The sequence below is a fragment of the Sarcophilus harrisii genome, chromosome 4 (assembly GCF_902635505.1).
Source record: "Sarcophilus harrisii chromosome 4, mSarHar1.11, whole genome shotgun sequence".
Classification (NCBI taxonomy): domain Eukaryota; kingdom Metazoa; phylum Chordata; class Mammalia; order Dasyuromorphia; family Dasyuridae; genus Sarcophilus; species Sarcophilus harrisii.
In genome coordinates this window covers 257,136,210-257,159,078 of record NC_045429.1, presented here as the reverse complement: position 1 = coordinate 257,159,078, position 22,869 = coordinate 257,136,210, and the positions used below count along the sequence as shown (strand labels likewise).

The 22,869-nt window shown below is 35.4% G+C and overlaps 1 protein-coding gene across 1 annotated transcript in view; it reads right to left on the bottom strand.

Moving 5' to 3' along the window:
• Window positions 1–14,789: 14,789 nt before the first annotated feature.
• Window positions 14,790–22,869, bottom strand: part of GCM1 (glial cells missing transcription factor 1) — a 32,246-nt gene continuing 24,166 nt past the window's right edge. The window contains exons 3-5 of the mRNA XM_012549125.2: window positions 21,337–21,449; window positions 18,776–18,928; window positions 14,790–15,930 (exon numbers count right to left, since the gene is read on the bottom strand). Of these exons, the coding sequence (XP_012404579.1) occupies window positions 15,187–15,930; window positions 18,776–18,928; window positions 21,337–21,449 (1,010 nt within the window). The 3' untranslated portion in view covers window positions 14,790–15,186. The remainder of the gene's footprint in view (window positions 15,931–18,775; window positions 18,929–21,336; window positions 21,450–22,869) is intronic.

Below are 22,869 nucleotides of genomic sequence, written 5' to 3'. Positions count from 1 at the left end.
AATTTATATGAAATTTCAAATTTCTTATGTATGACTTGCTTTTCCTTTTAAGTAGATAATAAATTCAACATGTAATTTTCAAAGCTATTCTGATTGTCTGAATCTAGTCCAGTGCATGGACAAAGACATAGGCTTAATTAAATGGCAGGGTCCTGAGCAACGCCTTTCTTTTCTTTTCTCTTTTTAATATCATGTTGATGCTTTGCAGGTGAGGGTTTTTTTTTTTTTGCTTTGTTTTTGCTTTTTAGAAAAACTGCTGTCATTTTTCAGTACCTCCCTCCTTTGTAAGAAGGAATCTCTTAATCAAAATATCAACCATGTTTAATGCATTCAACTTTCTGTACCTGTGGTCTACTGCCTTCTTAGAGAGAAAAACCACTTTGTTTTTCTTAATAGAATTTTTAAAAGGTTAATTATTTTTCCTTTTTTTCTAAACCTAAAAGCATTCTATTTTTTCAGAAGCAAAAACATTTGTTGAAAACAATTTCATACTGTTGTAAAACACTTTCACCAGGCTGAGATCATTTATATAATAATTATGATTGACATTCATCTGGCACTTCAACTTTTGCAAATCTCAGACACTATTACCTCATTTGCTCCAGAGTGACCCTGCAAAGAAGTATTATAGGTATTATCTTCACTTTAGCGATGAAGAAATTGAGGCACCCAAAGATTACTTGGCTTACCTATGATCATCAGAAGTGGGATTAGCATCAAGGTCTTCTGAACAATAGAGCTAAAAATTATAGTATCATAGGACCTTTACCAAACTCCTAATTTGGCAGGTAAAGAAGCTGGGCCCAGATTTACCCAAAGTTATACCACTATTTAGTGACTGAATCAGTAGTTAACCCCTGATTTTTCACCTCATGATCCTTTGACCTTTCTACAATACCACAGAATGGCCATTATCATTTGAAATTATGATAAAAACATCAAGTTCAGGCAAAACATATCAAAATTGCATTTTTCAAATGCTTCATTTTGTTGCTAAGTTAAAATTGGACTTGTCATTCTGGTTTTTGTTGATGCAACTTTTGGCATAAAATATCACCTTTGAAGTAGTTTCCCACTGAAAAGCTTCCTAGTTGGGAAAATGGAAAATGGAAGCTAGTTATATGTATACACATGTGCACTGGGGCAATGAGTGATGCATATATATACATGTATACACACACACACATACACACACACACACACACACGCTAGGTATTGTGGTTTATTGATACTTGTTTTAATCCAAAAGCTATATAGTGAGAGAGAGGAGATAAGAAGAAAAACTTGGATTCAAATACTTGTGTCTGATGTTTTTGTTCACTCATTTATAACACTTCATAATCCCACTTGGGCTTTTCTTATAAAAATACTGGAATGATTTGACATTTCTTTCCCCAGCTCATTTTACAGATGAGGAAACTGAGGCAAATAGGATGAAGTAACTTGCCCAGAGTCACACAGCTAGTAGTTTCTGAGTCTAGGTTTGAACTCAGATCTACCTAATTTTAAGCTTGGTAGACTATCCGCTGTGCCAGCTAGGTGTCTTATGTCTGATATACACTGATATGACCATATACTCACTGTATGACCATGTGTATTACCATCAGTAATCTTAATGTATTTTGAAGTTTGGTATTCCAAGATTCAGTACTAACTGTATGGCCTTGGACAAATCAGTTAACCCCATTGCTTTGTGCCCCTTTCATCCCCCCCCAAAAAAAAGGGGGAGAAGGAAGGACAGGGCACCATAAGACATAATGTAGTACAAAACAGGAGTTAGCAGAGAGAAAATAAAGCAAGCCAGCTTTATTACGAAATATTCATAATAATATGGGCAATATGCGTGAGGAAGTTCCTGAAGTCTTTCCTCAATAACTTAGACTCAATAACTTAGGTGAAGACTCTCAGTTAAAAATGGTTTGTTGATGAGCATAGATGGAGGCAGTTTCCATACAAGGAATTCCCTATATAATGGAATCTCAAGATCAGATCAAAGATAATCAATCATTTGAAAAATGACTAATTAAAGAAATCAATGAATGAATGAATAAATTCATAAATGGATTTATGAAACTCAAGACTTTAATGTAATCACAAACAAGTAAGGTAAATAATCAGTTGTATAAATATATTTAACTTGATTGTACACATATAACCTATATTAGATTACTTGCTGTCTTGGGTAGGAATGGAAAGGAAAAAGGGAGAAAAATTTGGAACTTAAAAATCTTATAAAAATAAATGTTGAAAACTATCTTTACCTATAATTGGAAACAAATAAAATACTATTCAGTGAAAAAAAAATCAGTTCTGCAGACCTTGTTTAGAATATGTAATGAATTCTTGAAGTAGGCACTCAAACTTTGTAAAAAATTTGACTTGATTTATCAAAGAGGTATCCTTTGATGTGTTAATCAATTAATCAACAAGAATTTATTAAGCTTTTATTACAGATCATGAGGAGCAAATGGGTGGCGGATAGTGTGCCAGGCTTCAAGTCAGAAAGATTAATCTTCCTAAATTCAATTCTGGCTTTACTATGAGACACTTTACTCTGTGACCTGGGGCAAGTCACTTCATACTGTTTCCCCGAGGGAAAATAAACTGGAGAAAGAAATGGCAAAGTAACTTTGCCAGGAAAACCCCAGATGTGGTCACAGTCAGATACAACTGAACAACAAATTTTTTTTTATTATTTATTAACTAAGTTAATAATAACATTATATTAATAGGTGGCTTATGAAAGATGTGCCTTGTATCCTCCCTCTCTTGACATGAAGAACTGCATCTTAGAACTATCTTCCATTTCTGTGTAAAATGAGCAGTCCCATTCCCCTCTCCATGGTTTTGTGCTGTTCCTCCTCTGTTCCTGCTGGTATTCAGAGTTCTCTTTGTGGATAGAGGAAAGCTATCAATTAATAACTCTCTCCCTGTTATGATTTGTAACGGCAATAAAGCTTCTTTATCTGATCTGTACTTCAAATTTGTGGACCATTACAGGACCCTCACAATCATCCCCAAGGGAAACATTGTGATCATATGTTCATAGACCTGGAAGAGACTTTAGTGATTATTTAAGCCAACCTCATTTTTTTTTTTTGCTGGGGTTAAGTGACTTGCCCAAGGTCACAATAGAAGTATTAAGTATCTGAGGTCACATCTGAACTCAGGTCCTCCTGATTTCAGGGCTGGTGCTCTATCCACTGTACCACCTAGCTGCCCCCAACCTCTCTCATTTTATAGGTGAAGTCAATGAGGCTCAGAGAGGTCATGTGATTCTATAGATAAGTGTGCTCCTTTGAGGGCAGGGATGTCCTTCCATCCTTTATCCCATGGTCCTTCCATCCTTTATCCCGTGGTCCATCCACAACATGACTCTGTCAGCTTGCTAACATCGCCAGGCGACTGACTACCAACACCAATTGCTCAATCCTCAGCCCTTGCTCAATGCTCACCTATGCTTCTAGCAAGTTCTGATCTCATCTCTCAAGACATCGCCCATTTTGTGAGATCTGGGCCAGAGATATTGAGCGTCCTTAATAGCCTTTGGCAAAATTACATAGCCACTCTCTGGGAATTTCTTTCTCTCCAGAAAAAAACAAAAACACCCAAAAATTTAGTTACTATCTTTTCTTTGCCAGAATGATCAGACAGACCAGAAAAGCCCAATGCCAGGGTGAGCAGTAGGTTCAAAGAATTGTTGTGCATACGATAAAATTACCCAGTGATGCAGAAAATGCCAGGCTTTGATGTGGAAGCAACTGGTTTGTGAGAAATGTGAAGAATTTGTAAGGAAGCTATCATTTACTAGTGCCCTTCTGACCTTCTATGATATAAACCTGCTTCCTCAGTCAGGTTTAAATAGTATGGTAGCCAGGGAAAGGATGTGCTGGAACTAGATTGAGAATACATGAGTTCAATTCCATTCTCTGCCTCTACAAGTCACAACCTCCCTGGGCCTCAGTTTTCTTATCTGTAAAATCAAGGAACTGAATTAGAATGGACTCTGAGGTACCTTCTGACTCAAAAATCTAACCCTAACCCTAAATCATTTCCTTCTCCAGTGGATTAAGGCAAACACAGAGTAACTGATTTGCCTAGGATCACACAGCTAGAAAGTGTTTTACATTTGAATTCAGGTCTTCCTGACTCCAATCTATCAACAAAGCCATCTAGCAAAGGTAATGAGCTCTTTATTTCAATCCAATTTTGTTATGTGCTTTTTTATATGATAGAGAAAATATGATAGACTTATAAAGAGCAATAAATTCAGAGTTAGAAGCCCAAGGTTCAAGGGCCAGCTCTGGTATTTAGAAAACTGTGTTGACAAGCCTGTGTTGATAAACTCTGTGAAGCTTACTTATCTCATCTATAGAACGGGGATAATAGTTTTTGGGAATTGTTGAGGAATTATGTAGACCATTTAAGTGTGACATATCTGTGAGTCAAAGATAGGAGATCAAAAAGAAGAAAAAGATTAACAAACTAAGCAAATCTGCTCTTGCTAAGAGCAAATTCACATTCCTGAGGTATAAATTAGGTTTTCATAATCTTTCAGATCTACTTAAAGTACACAGCCAATTGGTAGCAAAAACATTTCACAGAAGAGGGAAGGGCAGAGAAAGACACACACACCGGGAAAGACAAAGAGATTGAGAGAGAAGAGACAGAGAGATTGAAAAGAGGCAGATATAGAAATAGAAACAAAGAGAAGAAAAGCAGAGAGAGAAAGAGAGAGAGACAGAGAGAGACAGAGACAAGAGGGAGAGAGAGAGAGAGAGAGAGAGAGAGAGAGAGAGAGAGAAGGAGGGAGAAAGAGAAGCCAAGGGAGAAAATGGGAGCAGTAGAAATGCAAGTGACAGAAATTATTATCAGAATAAGAAAATATTTCCTCTACAAGGACAGGATACAAGAGGAAAAGACCACTTTTACAATTGGAGAAGCAGGGTTCTTTTAGACAGAATTGCCAGTTCTCTTTATCCAAGGACAGCAAAAAGTTGATACAACAATAAATGAGACCATCTGCTTTACGATGTTCTTGAATACACCCCATACCAAAAATAAAGTCAAACTGGATACATGATTTAGGCATAAAGGATGATACCATAAACAAATTAGGAGAACAATGGATAATATACCTATCAGATCTTTGGAGAAGAGAAGAATTTATGACCAAAGAAGAACTAGAAAATATTATGAAATGCAAAATGGAAAACTTATGGTTACATTTAAATTAAAAACTTCTTGCACAAACAAAACCAGCAGAAACAAGATTAAAAGAGAAGTACAAAGTTAGAAAAAAATCTTTACAACCAGTATTTCTGATAAAGATCTCATTTCTAAAATATATAAAGAACTGTTAAATTTATATAATCCAAGTCATACCTCAACTGATAAATAGTCAAAGGATAAGAATAGACAATTTGCGGATGACAAAATTAAAGCTATTCATAGTTATATGAAAAAATTATCTAAATAATCATTAGATTAGAGAAATGCAAATTAAAACAAGTCTAAGGTACCTCCTCACACCTCTCAGATTGGCTAAGATGACAGGAAAAGATAATGATAGATGCTGGAGGGGATGTGGGAAAACTGGAACACTAATACATTATGGTGGGATTGTGAAATGATCTAACTATTCTGCAAAGCAATTTGGAACTATGCTCAAAGGGCTATAAAACTGTGCATTACCCTTTGACCCAACAGTGCCATTACTGGATCTATATCCCAAGGAAATCAAAAGAGAGTAAAGAGCCCTCATGTGCAAAAACGTTTGTAGCAGTTCTTTTTGTGGTAGCAAAGAATTGCAAAATGAGTGGATGCCTATCAACTGGGGGATGGCTGAACAAATTGTGGTATATGAATGAAGCTAATAGAATATTATTGTTCTATAAAAATGATGATGAAGATTATTTTAGAAAGGCTTGGAAAGATTTAGATGAACTGATTCTGAGTGAAACAAGCAGAACCAGGAATACATTGTACACAATAACAGCAAGAATGTGTGATGATCAACTATGAAAGGCTTGGTTCTTCTCAGTGGTTCAGTGATACAAAGCAATCCCTTTAGACAGATGACTTTAATAAGCAATGACTTTAGACAGAAAGTGCCATTTGAACTCAGAAAAAGAACTAAAGAGACTGAATATAAATCAACACATGCTACATTCACTTCTTTTTTCTATATTTAAAAAAAAATCTTTTCCATGGTTTATCTCTTTTGCTTTGATTTTTCTCTCCCACCATGATTCATAAAGCAATGTGTATTAAAAATAAATAAATTTACTACAATCAAAAAAAAGTAAAAAAAAAAAAAAAAAAAAAAAAAAAAAAGCTATGTTCTTAAATAAGGGTTGAGGAATATTTGGTTAGCAAGTGTTGTGGGGCAGAAGATAAGAATTTCTTTGTTGTCAGTCCATCAAGATGTAGTGAAATGATTGTGATTCCTATTTTCTCTCTTCTCCCCAGCTTCTACATGAAGGAGAAAGAGTACAGGATTTGGATTCAAGAGAATGGTTCACCACACACCTGTTAGATTGGCTAAGATAGCAGGAAAAGATAATGACGAACGTTGGAAGGGATGTGGGAAAACAGGGACACTAATGCATTGTTGGTGGAGTTGTGAACGGATCCAATCATTCTGGAGAGCAGTTTGGAATTATACTCAAAAAGTTATCAAACTGTGCATACCCTTTGATCCAGCATTGCTACTACTGGGCTTATATCCCAAAGAGATATTAAAGGAGGGAAAGGGACCCACCCATATGTGCAAGAATGTTTGTGGCAACCCTGTTTGTAGTGGCTAGAAACTGGAAATTGAATGGATGCCCATCATTTGGAGAATGGTTGGGTAAATTGTGATATATGAATATTATGGAATATTATTGTTCTGTAAGAAATGACCAGCAGGATGAATACAGAGAAGATTGGAGAGACATACCTGAACTGATGCTGAGTGAAGTGAGCAGAACCAGGAGATGATTATATACTTCAACAATGATACTGTATGAGGATGTATTCTGATGGAAGTGGATTTCTTCCACAAAGAGAAGATCTATCTCAGTTTCAATTGATCAATGATGGACAGAAGCAGCTACACCCAAAGAAAGAACACTGGGAAATGAGTGTGGAACACAACATGGCATTTCTATTCATTCTGTTATTATTTTGCTTGCACTTTTGTTTTTCTTCTCAGGTTATTTTTACCTTCTTTCTAAATCTGATTTTTCTTGTGCAGCAAGATAATGTATAAATATTTATACACATATTGGATTTAATATATACTTTAACATGTTTACCATGCATGAGACTATTTGCCTTTTTTTTTTTTTTTTTTTTTGCATTTTTGTTTTTCTTCCCGGGTTATTTTTACCTTCTGAATTCAACTCTTCCTGTACAACAAGAGAACTGTTCGGTTCTGTACACATATCTTGTATCTAGGAAATACTGTGACGTATTTAATATGTATAGGACTGCTTGCCATCTGGGGGAGGGGGTGGAGGGGGTGGAGGGAGGGAGGGGAAAAGTCAGAACAGAAGTGAGTGCAAGGAATAATGTTGTAAAAAATTACCCAGGCATGGATTCTGTCAATAAAATGTTATAATTATTAATAAATAAATAAATAACCAACAGAATGAATACAGAGAGGCCTGGAGAGACTTACATGATGCTAAGTGAAATGAGCAGAACCAAAAGATCATTATACACGGCAACAACAATACTACATGATGATCAATTCTGATGGATGTGGCCATCTTCAACAATGAGAGGATCCAAATCAGTTCCAACAGAACCAGCTACACCCAACAAAAGAACACTGGGAAATGAGTGTGGACCACAACATAGCATTTCTATTCTTTCTATTATTTGCTTGCACTTTTGTTTTTCTTCTCAGGTTATTTTTATCTTCTTTCTAAATCCGATTTTTCTTGTGCAGCAAGATAACTGTATAAATATGTATACGTATATTGGATTTAACATATACTTTAACATGTTTAACATGTATGGGACTATCTGCCATCTAGGAGAGGGAAAAAGTTGGAACAGAAGTTTTTGCAAGGGTCAATGTTGAAAAATTACCCATGCATATATTTTGTCAATAAAAAGCTATAATAAAAAATTTTTTAAAAGAAAATGGGTTCAAAACTCAGATTTGCTGATTCTTACCAGTGTGATCTTTAACAATTCACTTAATTCTTCTTCATCTTTTTCTGGTCCTCACCTATATAATAAGGTAATTGGAGTAGCTGATCTCTAAGTCCCTTCCAGCTCTACATCTAGTCATCTTATTTTGCAAAATTGTTGAGAAGTAAGCACTTTGGGTGCTTACAAAGGACTCTATCAATATGAGTTATTATCCAATGATAAAGAAATTCTTCCTGGGGCCTTTCATATTCCTTAATTTCTCCAGCAGAATGCAGCTAAAGAACACACAGCACATTCACTAAATGATAAATGATCAAAAGATTTGAACAGTTTTCAGATAAAGTAATTATTTGTAACCAAATGAAAAAATACTCTAATTCACTATTGATTGGAAAAATACAAATTAAAACAATTCTGAATTACTATCCCATGTCTATTAGATTGGCTAATATGTCAAAAAAAAGAAGGAATATGACAAATGTTAGAGGAGATGTGGGAAAAAAATGAGACATTAGTGCACTATGGGTAGAGTTGTGAAGTGGTTCAACCATTTTGTAGAACGATTTGGAACTATGTCCCAAAAGGTATAAAACCATAAAACCAGTACCATTACTAGGTCTAAATCCTGAGATTTTTTTTTAAAGTAAAAAGACCTATATATAAAAAAAATATTTATAGCAGCTCTTTTCTGGAAGCAAAGAATTGGAAATTGAGGAGATGCCTATCAATACAAGAATGACTGAATAATGATGATATGTAATTATGCTGGAATATTACTGTGCTTTAAGAAATGGTAAGCTTGCCCTTTTTGTAATGGAAAAGAACTGAAAATTAAGTGGATGCCCCTTAGTCAGGAAATGGTGAATAAGTTATGGTATATGAATGTAATAGAATATTATTGTTTTATAAGAAATGATGAACAAGCTGATTTCAGAAAAGCCTGGAAAGACTTACATGAACTGATGCTAAGTGAAGTGAGAAGAACCAAGATTGTATGATGATCAACGGTGATGGGTTTGGCTTTCCAACAATGAAGTGATTCAAGGCAATTTCAATAGACTTGAGATGGAAAATGCCATTCACATTCAGAGAACTATGGAGGCTGAATGTGGATCAAAGTACAGGAAATAGTTTGCCATTTCCTTCTTCAGTGGATTAAAGCAAAAATGTGCCTAAGATCACACAGCTAATATGTGTCAGAGGCTAGATTTGAATTTAGGTCCTCCTTATAGTGGGCCCAGCACTCTGTCTACTAAGACATCTGACTGCCCAGTTTGGCATATGCCAAATCTTTATTCAACTGAATCAATATTATACTTAGATAACACTTATATTATATTTTATGTATTATTTTAAATATATTTTATATTTATATTTTATTTTAAAATTCTTTCTTAATAGAATAGCTATAATGAACTCTCATATCTAGATACTATTATTCTTAACCACTTGTGTTCACCACTCATCCAAATCATCTTGGAAATGATGACCAAAGGAAAAAAAGGATTTATTACATCCAAATACTTCCAGCTTTTCATTATTCTTATGTCACAATTTTCCTTGCTATTTGGGGACTTTACCTCTAATTTGTATCTTATTAAATAAAAATATATTTATTTCTAAAATTTATAACTTCCATTGAACTGAAGAGTCTCAGAGAAGCTTGGATCCAAGACCTGTCCAAACCTTCTCTTCATTTGTCAAGTTTTCTCTTGTCCCAACTTTCTTAGGTCAGGACCTAGCCTTATAAATCAATGGAAAAAATGCCATTGAAAAAAGCTCATCTCTTATCATTCATATAGTTTTTTCCATTATCTCCTCCTTAATTCCTATATCAAATAAAGAGGTGGTCCTTTTCCATATCAAAGTCAACCCTTCTACCACACATCCTTTCTCATCTCCAATGGGCTTTCTCCATTATCATATCATTTCTGCCTCCCTCCTCTTCCCCTCTCTTTCTCTCTTCCTCTCTCTCCCTTTGCCGCCCCCTTCCCCGATTGACTTCCTACTTAGCTAACCACTCCTTTCCAGTCCATGATGAAAGTGTTTCCCTTTTCTCTTTTCTTTCTACTCTTATCATACTTGTTGATCCCATCAGCTCTCATGGGTTCAATTATCATCTTTAATATATCCAAAGCTAATCTTTCTCCTGAGTATCAGCCTTGAATCAACAGCTACCTTTCAAATTTCTAGAACTGATGTTCGATAGGAATCACAAACTCAATAGATCCAAAATAAAACTCATCATTTTTATACCACATCCCCAAATCTTTCCTCTTCTGAACTTTCCAGTTATTGTTCAAAGTATCACCATCCATTCTTTTAATCACCCAGAATCTCAAATTCAGTATCACCTTCTGTAGTGTTCTGGTTGGTTTTCTGGAGGTCTCTGGACCAGCCTTGGTTTCAACAGAGCAATCACCATAAGAATAGCCAGGGATAAAGTTCAAATTCTTTATTATCTCCTTCACAGTCTAGTTTCCTTGCCTAAGGCTCGGGCTAACTTTATTGAGGTCCTCTGGAATGTGTCTTGGTTTCTGTGGGGGAAGCAGGAAGACAACCACGATGGTCTCTGTCTTGAAGTCTGTCTCCGTCCCAGAGCTTGAGCTCACTGTCTTCCCCCTGTCTTATCAATTCCACTTAGTTAACACCTCATTTAAATCAATCATAATGAGACTTTTAAGTATCCTGCCCTTTACAATCTTCAACTTCCCATTTTCCCTACACAAATAAAATTTGTTTCTTATGTATCTTCACAATACTTCCCCTGTATATCCCTTTCTCTTTATTCACATAGCCACCCTCCTGCTTCAGAATCATTACCCCCTCATTACTCCCACCTGTACTATTGCAATAATTACCTGCTAAAAGACTAACATGATCTTATGCTGAGTGAAGTGAGCAGAACTAGGAGAACATTATACACAGTAATCTCAAGATTATGTAATAATCAATCACAATAGACTTAGCTTTTCTTTGTAAAACAGTGATTCAAGAAAATTCCAAAAGACTTGGGATAGAAAATGCCATCCACATCCAGAGAGAGAACAATGAATACTGAATGTGAATCAAAGCATATTATTTTTACATTTTTTGTTTGCTTTTTCTTTCTCATGGTTTCACTTTTGTTCTTATTTTTTTTTCACAATTTGATTAATATGAAAATGTTTAAAATGATTGTATACATATAACCTATATCAGATTTTTGCTGTCTTGGGGAGAGGTAAAGAAAGGAGGGAGAAAAAAATTGGAACTCAAAATTTTACAAAAACATATAATTGGAAAAATAAAATACTACTGAAAAAAATTTTAAATGCTTTCTAATTAATCTTTATACTTCATGTCTCTCTCCCATTCCATCTCATCCTCCAGTTAGTTGTCAAATGATTTTCATAAAGCATAAGTCTGACCATGTCATCACTCCTGCTTTAGTGAGGTCTGGTAACTGCCTATCACCTTCAAAATTCAATGAAAAAGGTCTAATAGTTGTCATTTAAAGCTCCCCACAATCTGTTCTCTCTCTTCCTTTGTAACCTTTTAATATTTTTATTACTCTTCACATACTGTACCATAACATTCAGCAAAAAAAATAGCCTTTCTGCTGTTCTTATGACATCACATTCCATCTACCCTTCCCTAGTGTTACTACCTACCATGCCCCTCACTTCCATCTTTTAGTTTTCCCTGACTTCCTTTTATTTTTTTATATTTTATTTTATTTTTAAAGTTTTTAATAAAAAACTTTTTACTATAATAATTGTTATATATTATAATAAAAATATAAAATAATAAATAAAATATTCATTATATGGATTATTATAAAAATAAAAAAACATGAAAATTATTCAAAATATATGCATGGATACTTTTTCAACATTGACCCTTGCATAGCCTTGTGTTTCAGATTTTCTCCTCCTTCCCCTTCCCCTCTCCCTTAGAAGGGAAGCAATCCAAAATATGTTGTCCATGTTAAAATATTTGTTAAATCAAATATGTGTAAACATAATTTATACAATTCTCTTGCTGCACAAGAAAAATCAGATTAAAAAGGAAAGAAAATGAGTGAGAAAACAAAAGCAAATGAATTACAATAAGAGTGAGAATGTTATATTGTGATCCACATTCAGTTCCTACAGTCCTCTCTCTGGGTATAGACAGACGGCTTTCTTCATCACAAGATCAATGGAACTGACCTTAATCATCTCACTGTTGGAAAGAGCCAAGTCCATCAGAATTGATCATTGTATAATCTTGCTGTTGCCATGTATAACGTTCCCTGGTTCTACTCATTTCACTTAGCTTCAATTCATATAAGTCTCTTCAGGCCTCTCTTTATTCATCTATTGGTCATTTCTCACAGAACAATAATATTCCATAATATTCATATACCACAACTTATTCAGCCATTCTACAACTGATGGGCATCCACTCAATTTCCAGTTTCTGGACACTACAAAGAGTGCTGCCACAAACATTCATGCACATACAGGTCCCTTTCCCTTCTTTATGATCTCTTTGGGATATAAGCCCAGTAGTAACACTGCTGGATCAAAGGGTATGCCAGTTTGATAACTTTTTGAGCATAGTTCCAAATTGAGCTAGAATGGTTGGATCTGTTCACAGTTCCACCAACAATGTATCAGTGTCCCAGTTTCCCCACATCCCCTCCAATATTCATCATTATCTTTTCCTGTCATCTTAGCCAATCTGACAGGTGTGTAGTGGTATCTCAGAGTTGTCTTAATTTGCATTTCTCTGATCAATAGTGATTTGGAACACTCTTTCATATGAGTGGAAATAGTTTCAATTTCATCATCTGAAAATTGTCTGTACATATCCTTTGACCACTTATCAATTGGAGAATGGCTTGAATTCTTATAAATTTGAGTCAATTCTCTATACATTTTAGAAATGAGACCTTTATCAGAACCCTTAAATTTAAAAATGTCTTCCCAATTTATTGCTTCCCTTCTAATTTTGTTTGTACAAAAACTTTTTAACAATATAATCAAAATTATCTATTTGGTGTTCAATTATGAGTTCCAGTTCTTCTTTGGACACAAATTCCTTCCTTCTCCACAGATCAGAGATGTAAACTACCTTATGTTCTTCTGATTTGCTTATAGTATCACTCTTACTCTAACTTGGCTTCTTTTTATACTCAGATCAAATTCCTTCTTCTGCAGGAGGTCTATCCCTCTGAGACTACCAATTATCTATTCTGTATATATCTTATATTTCTGTAAATATCTTGCATATCTCCAGTCTTCAAACTGGGCTCTTCCATCATGTCCCTACTCTGGATACCTTCATATTTCCTGCTTCCCTCCCTTTTCATTCTTCACTCTCCTCCTGTTTTTCAGCTTCCTTATATGTGTTGTCTTCTCCAAGACAAATTTCGTGAGAGCATAATTGTCTTTCTTTTGGCTTCTATTTGTATTTATAATTTGTATTGTGTTGAGAACAGTGCAGGGCATATAATAAGCTATTAACAAATATTTGTTGATTGACTCGTATGTACATATGTATCTTTGTAACTATTTCCCTTTTTAGAATGTTTTCCTGATGCCAAGACTGCTTTTGCTTTTTTTGATAGTGAGTAGTTACTTAAATGTCTGGCAAATAGTAAATGTCTAATAAATACTTGCTGACTATTTTAATAGAGTCAGGCAAGTAATGGTAGAAATGCCTTTGTATCTAATATAAGAAGTGAACCCATATCACTCTATTCACTATGAAAAGTGGTGATACAATGTGAAAGAAAAGTCAAGATTTGAGGATACAAAAGAATGAAAATAAAACTGGTACTTCTATAATGATTTGCAAAAAAGTGCTTTATATATATTATTTCATCTGGTTTTCATGATATTGTTATAAGACAGTATAGGTGTGATGTAAATTTCTTGAGAGCAGGAACTGGATTTTTTTGAGGGAAGGAGGTCTTTTTATCCTCATTACTTGGGGTCCAACACACAACAAACCTTTAAAAAAAGTCCTAACAATGATATTTTAACAAAAGTATTATTATATAACTATGATAATATATTATATTAATTAAATCAATACATAATCTTATATGATTATAATATTACAACATAGTTTATAGTTATAGTTTTGTTAAAAACTATAATTAAAAAAAAGCCCTGCTGACAACAATCGGACTTCCAAATTTACAAAACAAAAAACACTCAAGACCTTGGCAGGAAGTTATTTGAACCTTATTCAATTGAATGGAATTTAATTCATATAGTTACTATTAGCTCTGTTCCACAGTACAGGGGAAAATAAGGTTGGGAAAGATGGAGTTTGCCCAGGTCCACATAATTAGTCAATATGAGTCAGACTCAAGTTTTCCTGATTCTAAGTATAATAATATTCTCTTTTCTACATCATATATAGGTATATAGCAATATGTAGAAAAATGAGATTCAAAATATGGCAAGATGAGGATGACTATAGTGATGATCTAAAGCTTCAACTTCATCATGTTATGTGTTCTTTGATCCTTGATCAGTGAATTGGAATCCAGTTTCTTTATTTAATACTGTATTTTTGAGGCTATTTATTATTTTTTTATCTCAGTATAAAAAAAATTTTGTCTAACAAATCTCTAGGACAAGTTAGGACAAAAAAGAATATTTTATTATCAAATGTAGGATAAGATACAGTTTTAAAGGCTTTGGATAATATAATCTCTACTCCCTTCCCCATGTGTTTCTCCATTCTCTCCCCCATGCTTCTTTCAAGCAGCCATTGAGAGAGATGCTGAGAAACTATGTTAGATCTGAAGTATTGGATATGTCAAGAATAAGGGGAAGTAACCAGATATTACAAATCTTGATGTACAAAAACATAAAACAAACAAAAAAAAAAAACTGGGCTTGGGTCAACACAGCAGGATAAAGGATGTGCCCAAAAGATTAGTGGAGAGAAGTAAGAACTGCCCATCGTTCCCTTTCATAGTACAAGTTTTTGTTTGGTTATATTTTGATGGGGAAATCTGAGGGTAGTGGGCCGACAAGCAGGGTAAGTCTGGTATCATCTTAAAGGATAGATGTTTAGAAGCATTTCACTGTTATCATGATCCAAAGACATACATTTTACTTCTTCATCCAAGTCCCATTTGCTCCCCTTGGTTGGAAGTGAGTATTGGTGGTGAGGTGTGTAGCTAAGGAGAAAAGGGTCTTCCTGAGGGAAGTGGTACCTACTAGTGGGGAAATAGCCATTAAAATCCACGTGCAACTTCTCTTCATACAGGTCCCCCCCAGACACAGCCGAGTTGGGTCTGAAGGGGTGGTAACTAGCTTTGGCCACTGACTTCTCGCCGGACAGCTGCTGGTTGCCTGCTTCCATACAGCTCAGTGGAGGGGGGATGTCACAAGACCAACTGGTCAAAGGGAAAGAATAGCCAGGACAGTAATTATCATAATCGGGAGGTCCCCCCAAGCCTGTATTCCTATTCCAGTTCTGAAGATCTCCATAATCCGAGTAGACTCCAGAGTGAGATGGCTGAAGTAATTCTCCACTGGTGCAAATCCGACTAGAGGTCAATTTGCATTTCTCATACAATTTAGTGGACTCTGAGTTCACCAAGGGCTCTACTAGCTGTGAGGTTCTTCCAAAATAATAATTCTTGGTAAGTGAAAGGCAATTATCCAGAGGTTTCTTCTGGGGCGTGTTATCGATTAAATGCCCATTACAACTATTGGACAACTGGAAGCTTTCTTGGTAAGACCAAGTTAAAGGTAAACTTTCTTGACTTTGGGTTTCACCTGTTAGGGACTAAAATGGAAAAGAAACAGTCATGTTAATACGTTAAGCAGATTTACATAACCTACCCCAAACAATGAGGAGTTACTCTGTACTAATAGGCAAATTGGCTTGGGATTATTTCTGATTGTTCTCATTCCTTGCATGCTTAGGTTGTGAGTCGTGCAAAATAACAAAAAAAAAAAAAATATATATATATATATATATACCAGGTCAAGATGTAGAAGCAGAGGTTTAGGATGTTTCTATTTCAGTATAAAACTGTCTTGGTTCAGAACTAGACAGATTCATAAATTGTTAATTAGAAGGATATGTTGAGTGGTATCAGGATCTGGCCTTGAAGATCCTGAGTTGAATGATAATAATAACAATAAACTTAAAATATATCAAATATTATATATAATAATTATAATATATTAAAATAAAAATATATATTATAATAATATGTAGTAATTTAAGGTTTGATCATCATAATGATAGCTAACATTTAGATAATACTATGTGCCAGACTCTGTGCTAAGCATGTTACAAATATTAGCTCATTGTATCCTCACAAATAATCATGATGGGTAAAAGGTTTATGAAGAGCTTTATTTATGCTTTCTTATTTGATCAGCTCCCAGATACATTATTTACTCCCTGTATGATATTAGATAAATCCTCAGTTTATTCATTCATCCATAAAATGAGAGAGTTGGCTTGGATGACATCTATAATTACTTGCAACATTATATCTATGATGTTATGACTTTAGAAAAAGATCTTCAATCTCCTCCATTTTATAGATTCAACTACTCAATCAGTGAATCTTAACTGAGCACCTCCTATGTGCCAGGCACTGTGATAAGTGTAAGGGATACAAAGAAAGGTAAAAGATAGTCCCTGCCCTTGAGAAGCTCACAATTTAATACTTTAGATTGTTACAATTAATATTTATTAAATGTGCTAAGTCACTGAGAACAGAAAGGCAAAAAAGAGACAATTTGATGTTTCCCCTAGTAAAAGAAAATAACTTGCTCAAAGTCTCATAGCTAGTAAACTAGAACCTTAATCCATCCAATACTCTTTCCAAATCATAAGATAATAGATTAAAACTAGAAAGAGCTTTAGAGACAATCTGATCCAAGTCCCCAAGGTCCAGTTAAGTAATTAATTTATCCAAGATTAGAGAGAGTAAATAGCTGAGATAGGCTTGAATCCAAGTCTTCAAACTTCAAGTCCAATCTTTCTGAATTTCTTTTTCCCTTTGATGTAGTTTATTGTAAAACAAGAGGACTGGACTAGATGGCCTTCAAATTCTAGATTTATGAAACTTGTACGACTATGTTCTTCTAGAGACAGGTGGATTCAATGAATAGACTTACTCTAGACCTAGAATCAGGAAGATCTGAGTTCAAATGTGATACTAAACTTACTAATTATGTGATCATTTAACTGCTATCTGCCTCAGTTTCCTCAGCTGTAAAATTAGCACCTACCTCTTGGGATTGTAGTGAGGATCACATTCTTTGCCTCAATTGCTACCTAGTCTTAATCACTGAATGGGTGTGATCTCAGACAAAGACCCATTGAAGATCTTAGCTTAAAAAAGCCAAGGTCTCCCATTGCATCCAGGGCCATCTTTCTGATCTATATCTGGTCCCTAGAGCCAGATTTCTCTGGAAGGGAAAGTGAGACAGGGGACCTTACCCAACCCTCCCTCCCTTAAATCCACTTCACTTGCATATCATGTCATCCCCTCCCTGATGTCATGGTCCTCTTGGAGAATGAAGGAGAAACAACAATGAGGTAAAACTTATAAAACATTTTCCAAACATTAGAGCAGTATATTATTCCAGGATATTTTTCTCCCCTAATTTTGACCTTAACTTCTGGATGAATCAATCATCTGAGAAAAAAAAACAAAACAAAATGAAGCTCCAGAAAATTTCATGAAGTTTAGCACACCTATCAATGTTCTTTCTATTTCTTTGTTGCTTATCTGTCCTATGGAAGTTCCAAGGTTTTACTGTTAGGGGCACATTGAAAGAAAGAATCATTCCTTCAGTGGCTATGGTGTGTGTGTGTGTATAAATAGAAATAAGAGATTTAGAAAGATACAGAGAGATGAGGCAGCAATATATACAGATAAAAAAGATAGAGAGAGATATGGGGATAGAGAGATGAAAACATAGATATACAGGGACAGAGAGAAATAGAAAATCTGAAATAGAAGCAGATACAAAGCCTGTTTCTGAAGCAGAAACAAAACTCTCCGTAAGAGTGTCATTTACTCACAAGCAGCTATTGTAGTGGAAGGAATATTAGACAGAAGAGAGAACTGAGTTAAAAGTCCCAGTACCTCTTCTACTGGCTAACTATGGGACCTCTGGACATCCCTTTAATTCGCTAGGGCTTTTTTCATAACTGTAAAATGAAGGGATTATAGTGGATTATCTCCATGTCCCTTCCAGACTTTTGCCCAAGGGCAAAACAGGACAGCTAGAGCTAATATTTGAATCCAGGACTTGTGACTTTGAAGCCAGTTCTTATGTCACCATACCCAGTGAGCTCAGGGTCACAGAGACGGGGGAGCATGGTATAGCGCCCCTCAACTTTCTTTAAGCAGATGACATATAAAGGGATCTGAAGAATATACTTATGGTTTTCCTGATTACCTCACAGAGCAGTTATCAGGAATAAGTTTCAAAAAACTTACAGGACTATAAAGCGACAAGTTTGTATTACTATTACTCAAATAAAACATCAGAGGAATATTTCTGTGTTTGGAAAGATGGAGGTTTGGGGTAAAGGGTTATGGCGAAGGGGGACAAGTTGCTAGCAGTTTTTAACATATGGAATTGAGAGGAGAAGTTACCTTTGTCCCTAGGCTCTTCTTCAGCTTGGGAGAGGCAGGAGAGGAGGAGGAAGAGGAGGAGGAGGAGGATGCCGTATGAGATTTCTGCATTGACCGTCTTGCTTCAGCCTCTAATTTTGTTTCTGGTCTTGGATGGTCATGTGCCCCTTTTGACTAAAAAATGGTAAAGTCAGAGGGAAGAACCTTGAGTGTCCATGTTTTGTGAAAGTCAGTTGAAGGAAGGAATGAGGAATATTTGTCCTGGAAAAGAGAAGATTCTAGGGGAATATGATGGCTGTCTTTAAGTATCTGAAGGGCTATTGTGTGGATGGAAGAGGAATTAGACTTTTTCTATTTATTCTCATGGAACAGAACTGAGAGTATTAAGTAGAAACTGTAAACTCACAAATTTAGTCTTGATGTCAGGAAACATTTCCTAAAAATTAAAGTTGTTTAAATAAGGAATGGACTGGTAGGTTTGGGGATGTCTCCAAGCAGAAGCTGAATGTCCAGTTGGAAGGTGTGATGGCGGAGATTTCTTTTGTGTGCAAATTGGCCAAGTTGGCTACCAAGATTAATTTCCACTCAAATTCTGTGATTGTGTGACAATAATATGAATGACTGGGGATTTTAAATCTTACATGCACAGTCTCTTTGTCAGAGACTCCTGTTTGGTCATTAGTTGGCCTTGGGATTGGGAATAGATAGAATAAGTGCCAGAGATGGGTAAATGTGCATTATGGAGTAGGAGTCAGGGGCTCAGTCAGCCAAGTGAGCTGTTTTGTCTACAAACAATGCAAGAAGTTTTCAGCTACTCAAAGTTTCTTATTCATTTAATTTGCCTTTATGACTGGTTAGTACACCAAGAGAAAAGGCTATATAACTGCAGAATTTTAGCTATTCTTCTCTTCTATTCATTATTCTCATAAATCAGAATTCAAATATAATTCTTTATGTAATTTTAAAAATTAATCAATTCAATTGCTTAGAGGCAATATTACTTGGTGGTTAAAGCCCTGAACTTGGCATCAGGAAGTTCAGAGTTAAAATCCTACCATCAATACTTATTAGTAAGTCTCTTACTTTCTTTGAGAGTCAGTTTTCTCATTTGCAAAGTGAAGAGTAATGAGATAATAAATCTAAAAACCTTTTGCATAGTACTACATAAAAGTTGCTGTTCATTCATACCTGGGTTTTTTGTGACCTATTTTGGGATTTTCTTGGCAAAGATACTGAAATAGTTTGCCATTTCCTTCTCCTGATCATTTTACAAATGAGGAAACTGAGGCAATCTGGATGAAGTCATTTGCCCAGGGTCTGAGGCTGGTTTTGAACTCAGGGTTTCCTAACTTTAGCACAGGCACTGTGTGCACTATGATTCTACCTAGTTGCCCTATTAATATTAGTTGTTCTTATCTACCAGTCTTAAGATAGAAATTGATCCTTCTTCCTTTTTACCCCTTGAGAAGAATCAAATAGCCTTTTCTCCCAGGCATCCAATACTTTTGTGTTGGTTCTCCTGAATCATTTCAATAAACTTGCTTCTACACCTAATTATTGCTTAATCATTTCAAAGCTGACTGCACAGTTCACCAGCAGGTTCTCCTAGGAGTATGCTGCCAATCTAAGAATTTTTATTCCTTGATCCTAACCTAAAATTTCATTTTCTGGTATGGAAACAACCCATATTCTTTGCTGATTAGTGACTCATCCACTGTGAAGAATTAAGGCTGCTTCAGATTAAATGTCTTAGAGACTTTCTGGGGCCATAGAGATGCACTCAGTCAATATTTATCACATAAAAGTCTTGGTCTAAGATCTCCTGCAGAATTGGAGGAAGTGGGAGGCTAGCTGTATAAACCCCTTTGGATTTTTTTACTAGGTTACCTAGCAAAAAATTTGAGAAATATGCTTATGTTTTTGCTTGATTATGTTTTGTTTTATGTTTATATTATGTTTTTCCTAACTACCTGTTTGTTAAGAACAAGTTTTGAAACTCTTATGGTTATATATAGATGCAAATATGTATTACTATGTAGATTAAACATCAGACTCATATTTCTATATAATCTATCCTATGCTGGTTCATTGGACCCTATGCTCTCCCTCTAATCACAAGAGTAATATATTATATTGATAGAGCTCTTTACATTTTTATAAATATTTTTACAATTTTTTTTTTTTTACTTTATCTCATTTGAGACAATCCTATCAGGTTAAAATGTTGGTGATTATTATGTTCACTTGACAGATGAGAAAACTAAGGAGATCCAGAGAATTAAAAGGCTTCCCCAAGGTCATAGCATTATGAATGACAAAACTTGAACACTTGGAAAATTAGGATTTATAATGCTAAGCCTGATTTGTGTTCTTTTATTCCAACTGCCTCTTGAGTAACTATATAACAACCTTTGCTTTATTGTCATTCCTGAAACGACCCTAATTGTGCTTATTTAACAATCTCATTAAAACACTGTCCCTTTTTTTTCTTTTTTTCCTTTTTGTTTCTTTTTCTTTTTTTTAGTTGTGTTAGTATTATTCTCTGGTCTGGTTGTGGTTGTTGTGGATATTTTTAAACCAACCTGAAAAAAGATGAAGCGTCCATCGTGCCTCCAGAAATTGGTGACTGGGAAGCCTCCGTGGCCACGGCAAGGAATGAGTTTCAAAGGGCCATTACAATTAGGACACCGTTTTCCTGAAAAAAAGAAAAGAGAGAGAGGCAGCTAGATGAGCAGTGGATAGAGCACCGATCCTGCAGTCAGGAGGACTTGTGTTCAAATATGGCCTCAAACACTTACTACTCACTAGCTTAGCTGTGTGACTCTGAACAAGTCATTTAATTCCAATTGCCTCTCCAGAAGAAAAAGAGAGAGGGGATTAAGTAGGGTAAAATCAACCTTACCTACATCGGAGTCAAAGGTCCTCCCTATAATTCATGTTTCCACTCCAAAAGGGTGGAAATGTTTCAAAATATTTTCAGGTTCAGGTATCTGGAAATCTCTACCCCCTTAGGGTTGGAAATCCCTTGCTTAGACTTTGGTTATGTCATAGCCACCCAGGAGCTCAGATTTAAGAGCTAGAAGAAGTGGACACAAAGGTCAACTAGTTTCTCCCTCCTTCATTTTACATTTGTGAAGAAAACTCAGAGAGAGTTAAGGCACTTGCTCAAAATTATACAAACAGTAAGTAACAGAGCTGGGTGTTAAAAACCTAGGTTCCCTGAGTCCCAATTCATTGAACTTTTCATTGCCTCTTCTAAACATTTGAGTTATTCATAAGCAGAGAGCGTGGCTCCCTATCTAGAATAATTTCAGAGGATACTTAAGTTTTCCCAGATATTTTCCTCATTGCTCCCTCATCCTTGAAATTCTCTTAATGGAGAATAGATCTTTTCATCCATGATTAAAGATGTGTCTTAGAATGCAAATACCTCTGGAGAAGTCATACAGAGAGTAAAAGTCACACTAAAATTGAGTGTCCTCAGACCCTGTCTTGAGAGCCTTTTAGTAGAGATCAGGCATGAACCCAGGACAATGCACATTAGGCATGTGATGAAGCTAGGAAAAGGGAATTTTAGGGCGTCAATTCCCTTTTTTTCCATAGTTTGTCCTATAGTCGTGGCCAGTCAGGAAAAGTTTAGTGCAATATGACTGCCCTTAGAAAATATAAATATAAGTACAAAAACTTCTTCTTACCCAAGAGGGCCAGAATCACAGAATACAAGAACTAGAGGAAGCAATTGTGGATGTTGATTTTAGTCTAAGAGTTCTCAGTCTTATTTGTGTCAGGGACCTTTTGGTGTCTGGTGAAGCCTATTCATCCCATCCTCATCTCCTTTCTTTTGTTTAAATAGTATTTTTTTTTCAAAATGTATGCAAAGATAATTTCAATATTAACCTTTGCAAAACCTTGTATTCCACATTTTTCTCCCCTCCGAGCCCTTCCCCAAGACAATAAGCAATCCAATATAGGTTAAACATGTGCAATTTTTCTAAACATATTTCAGAAATTTATTCTGAAATGCTAAATTTCAATTAGAGACTAGTAAAAATAAAGATACATTTTTTTCTTTCCAAATTTATGGACCCCATTAAATCTATCAAGGAGCTAGTAAA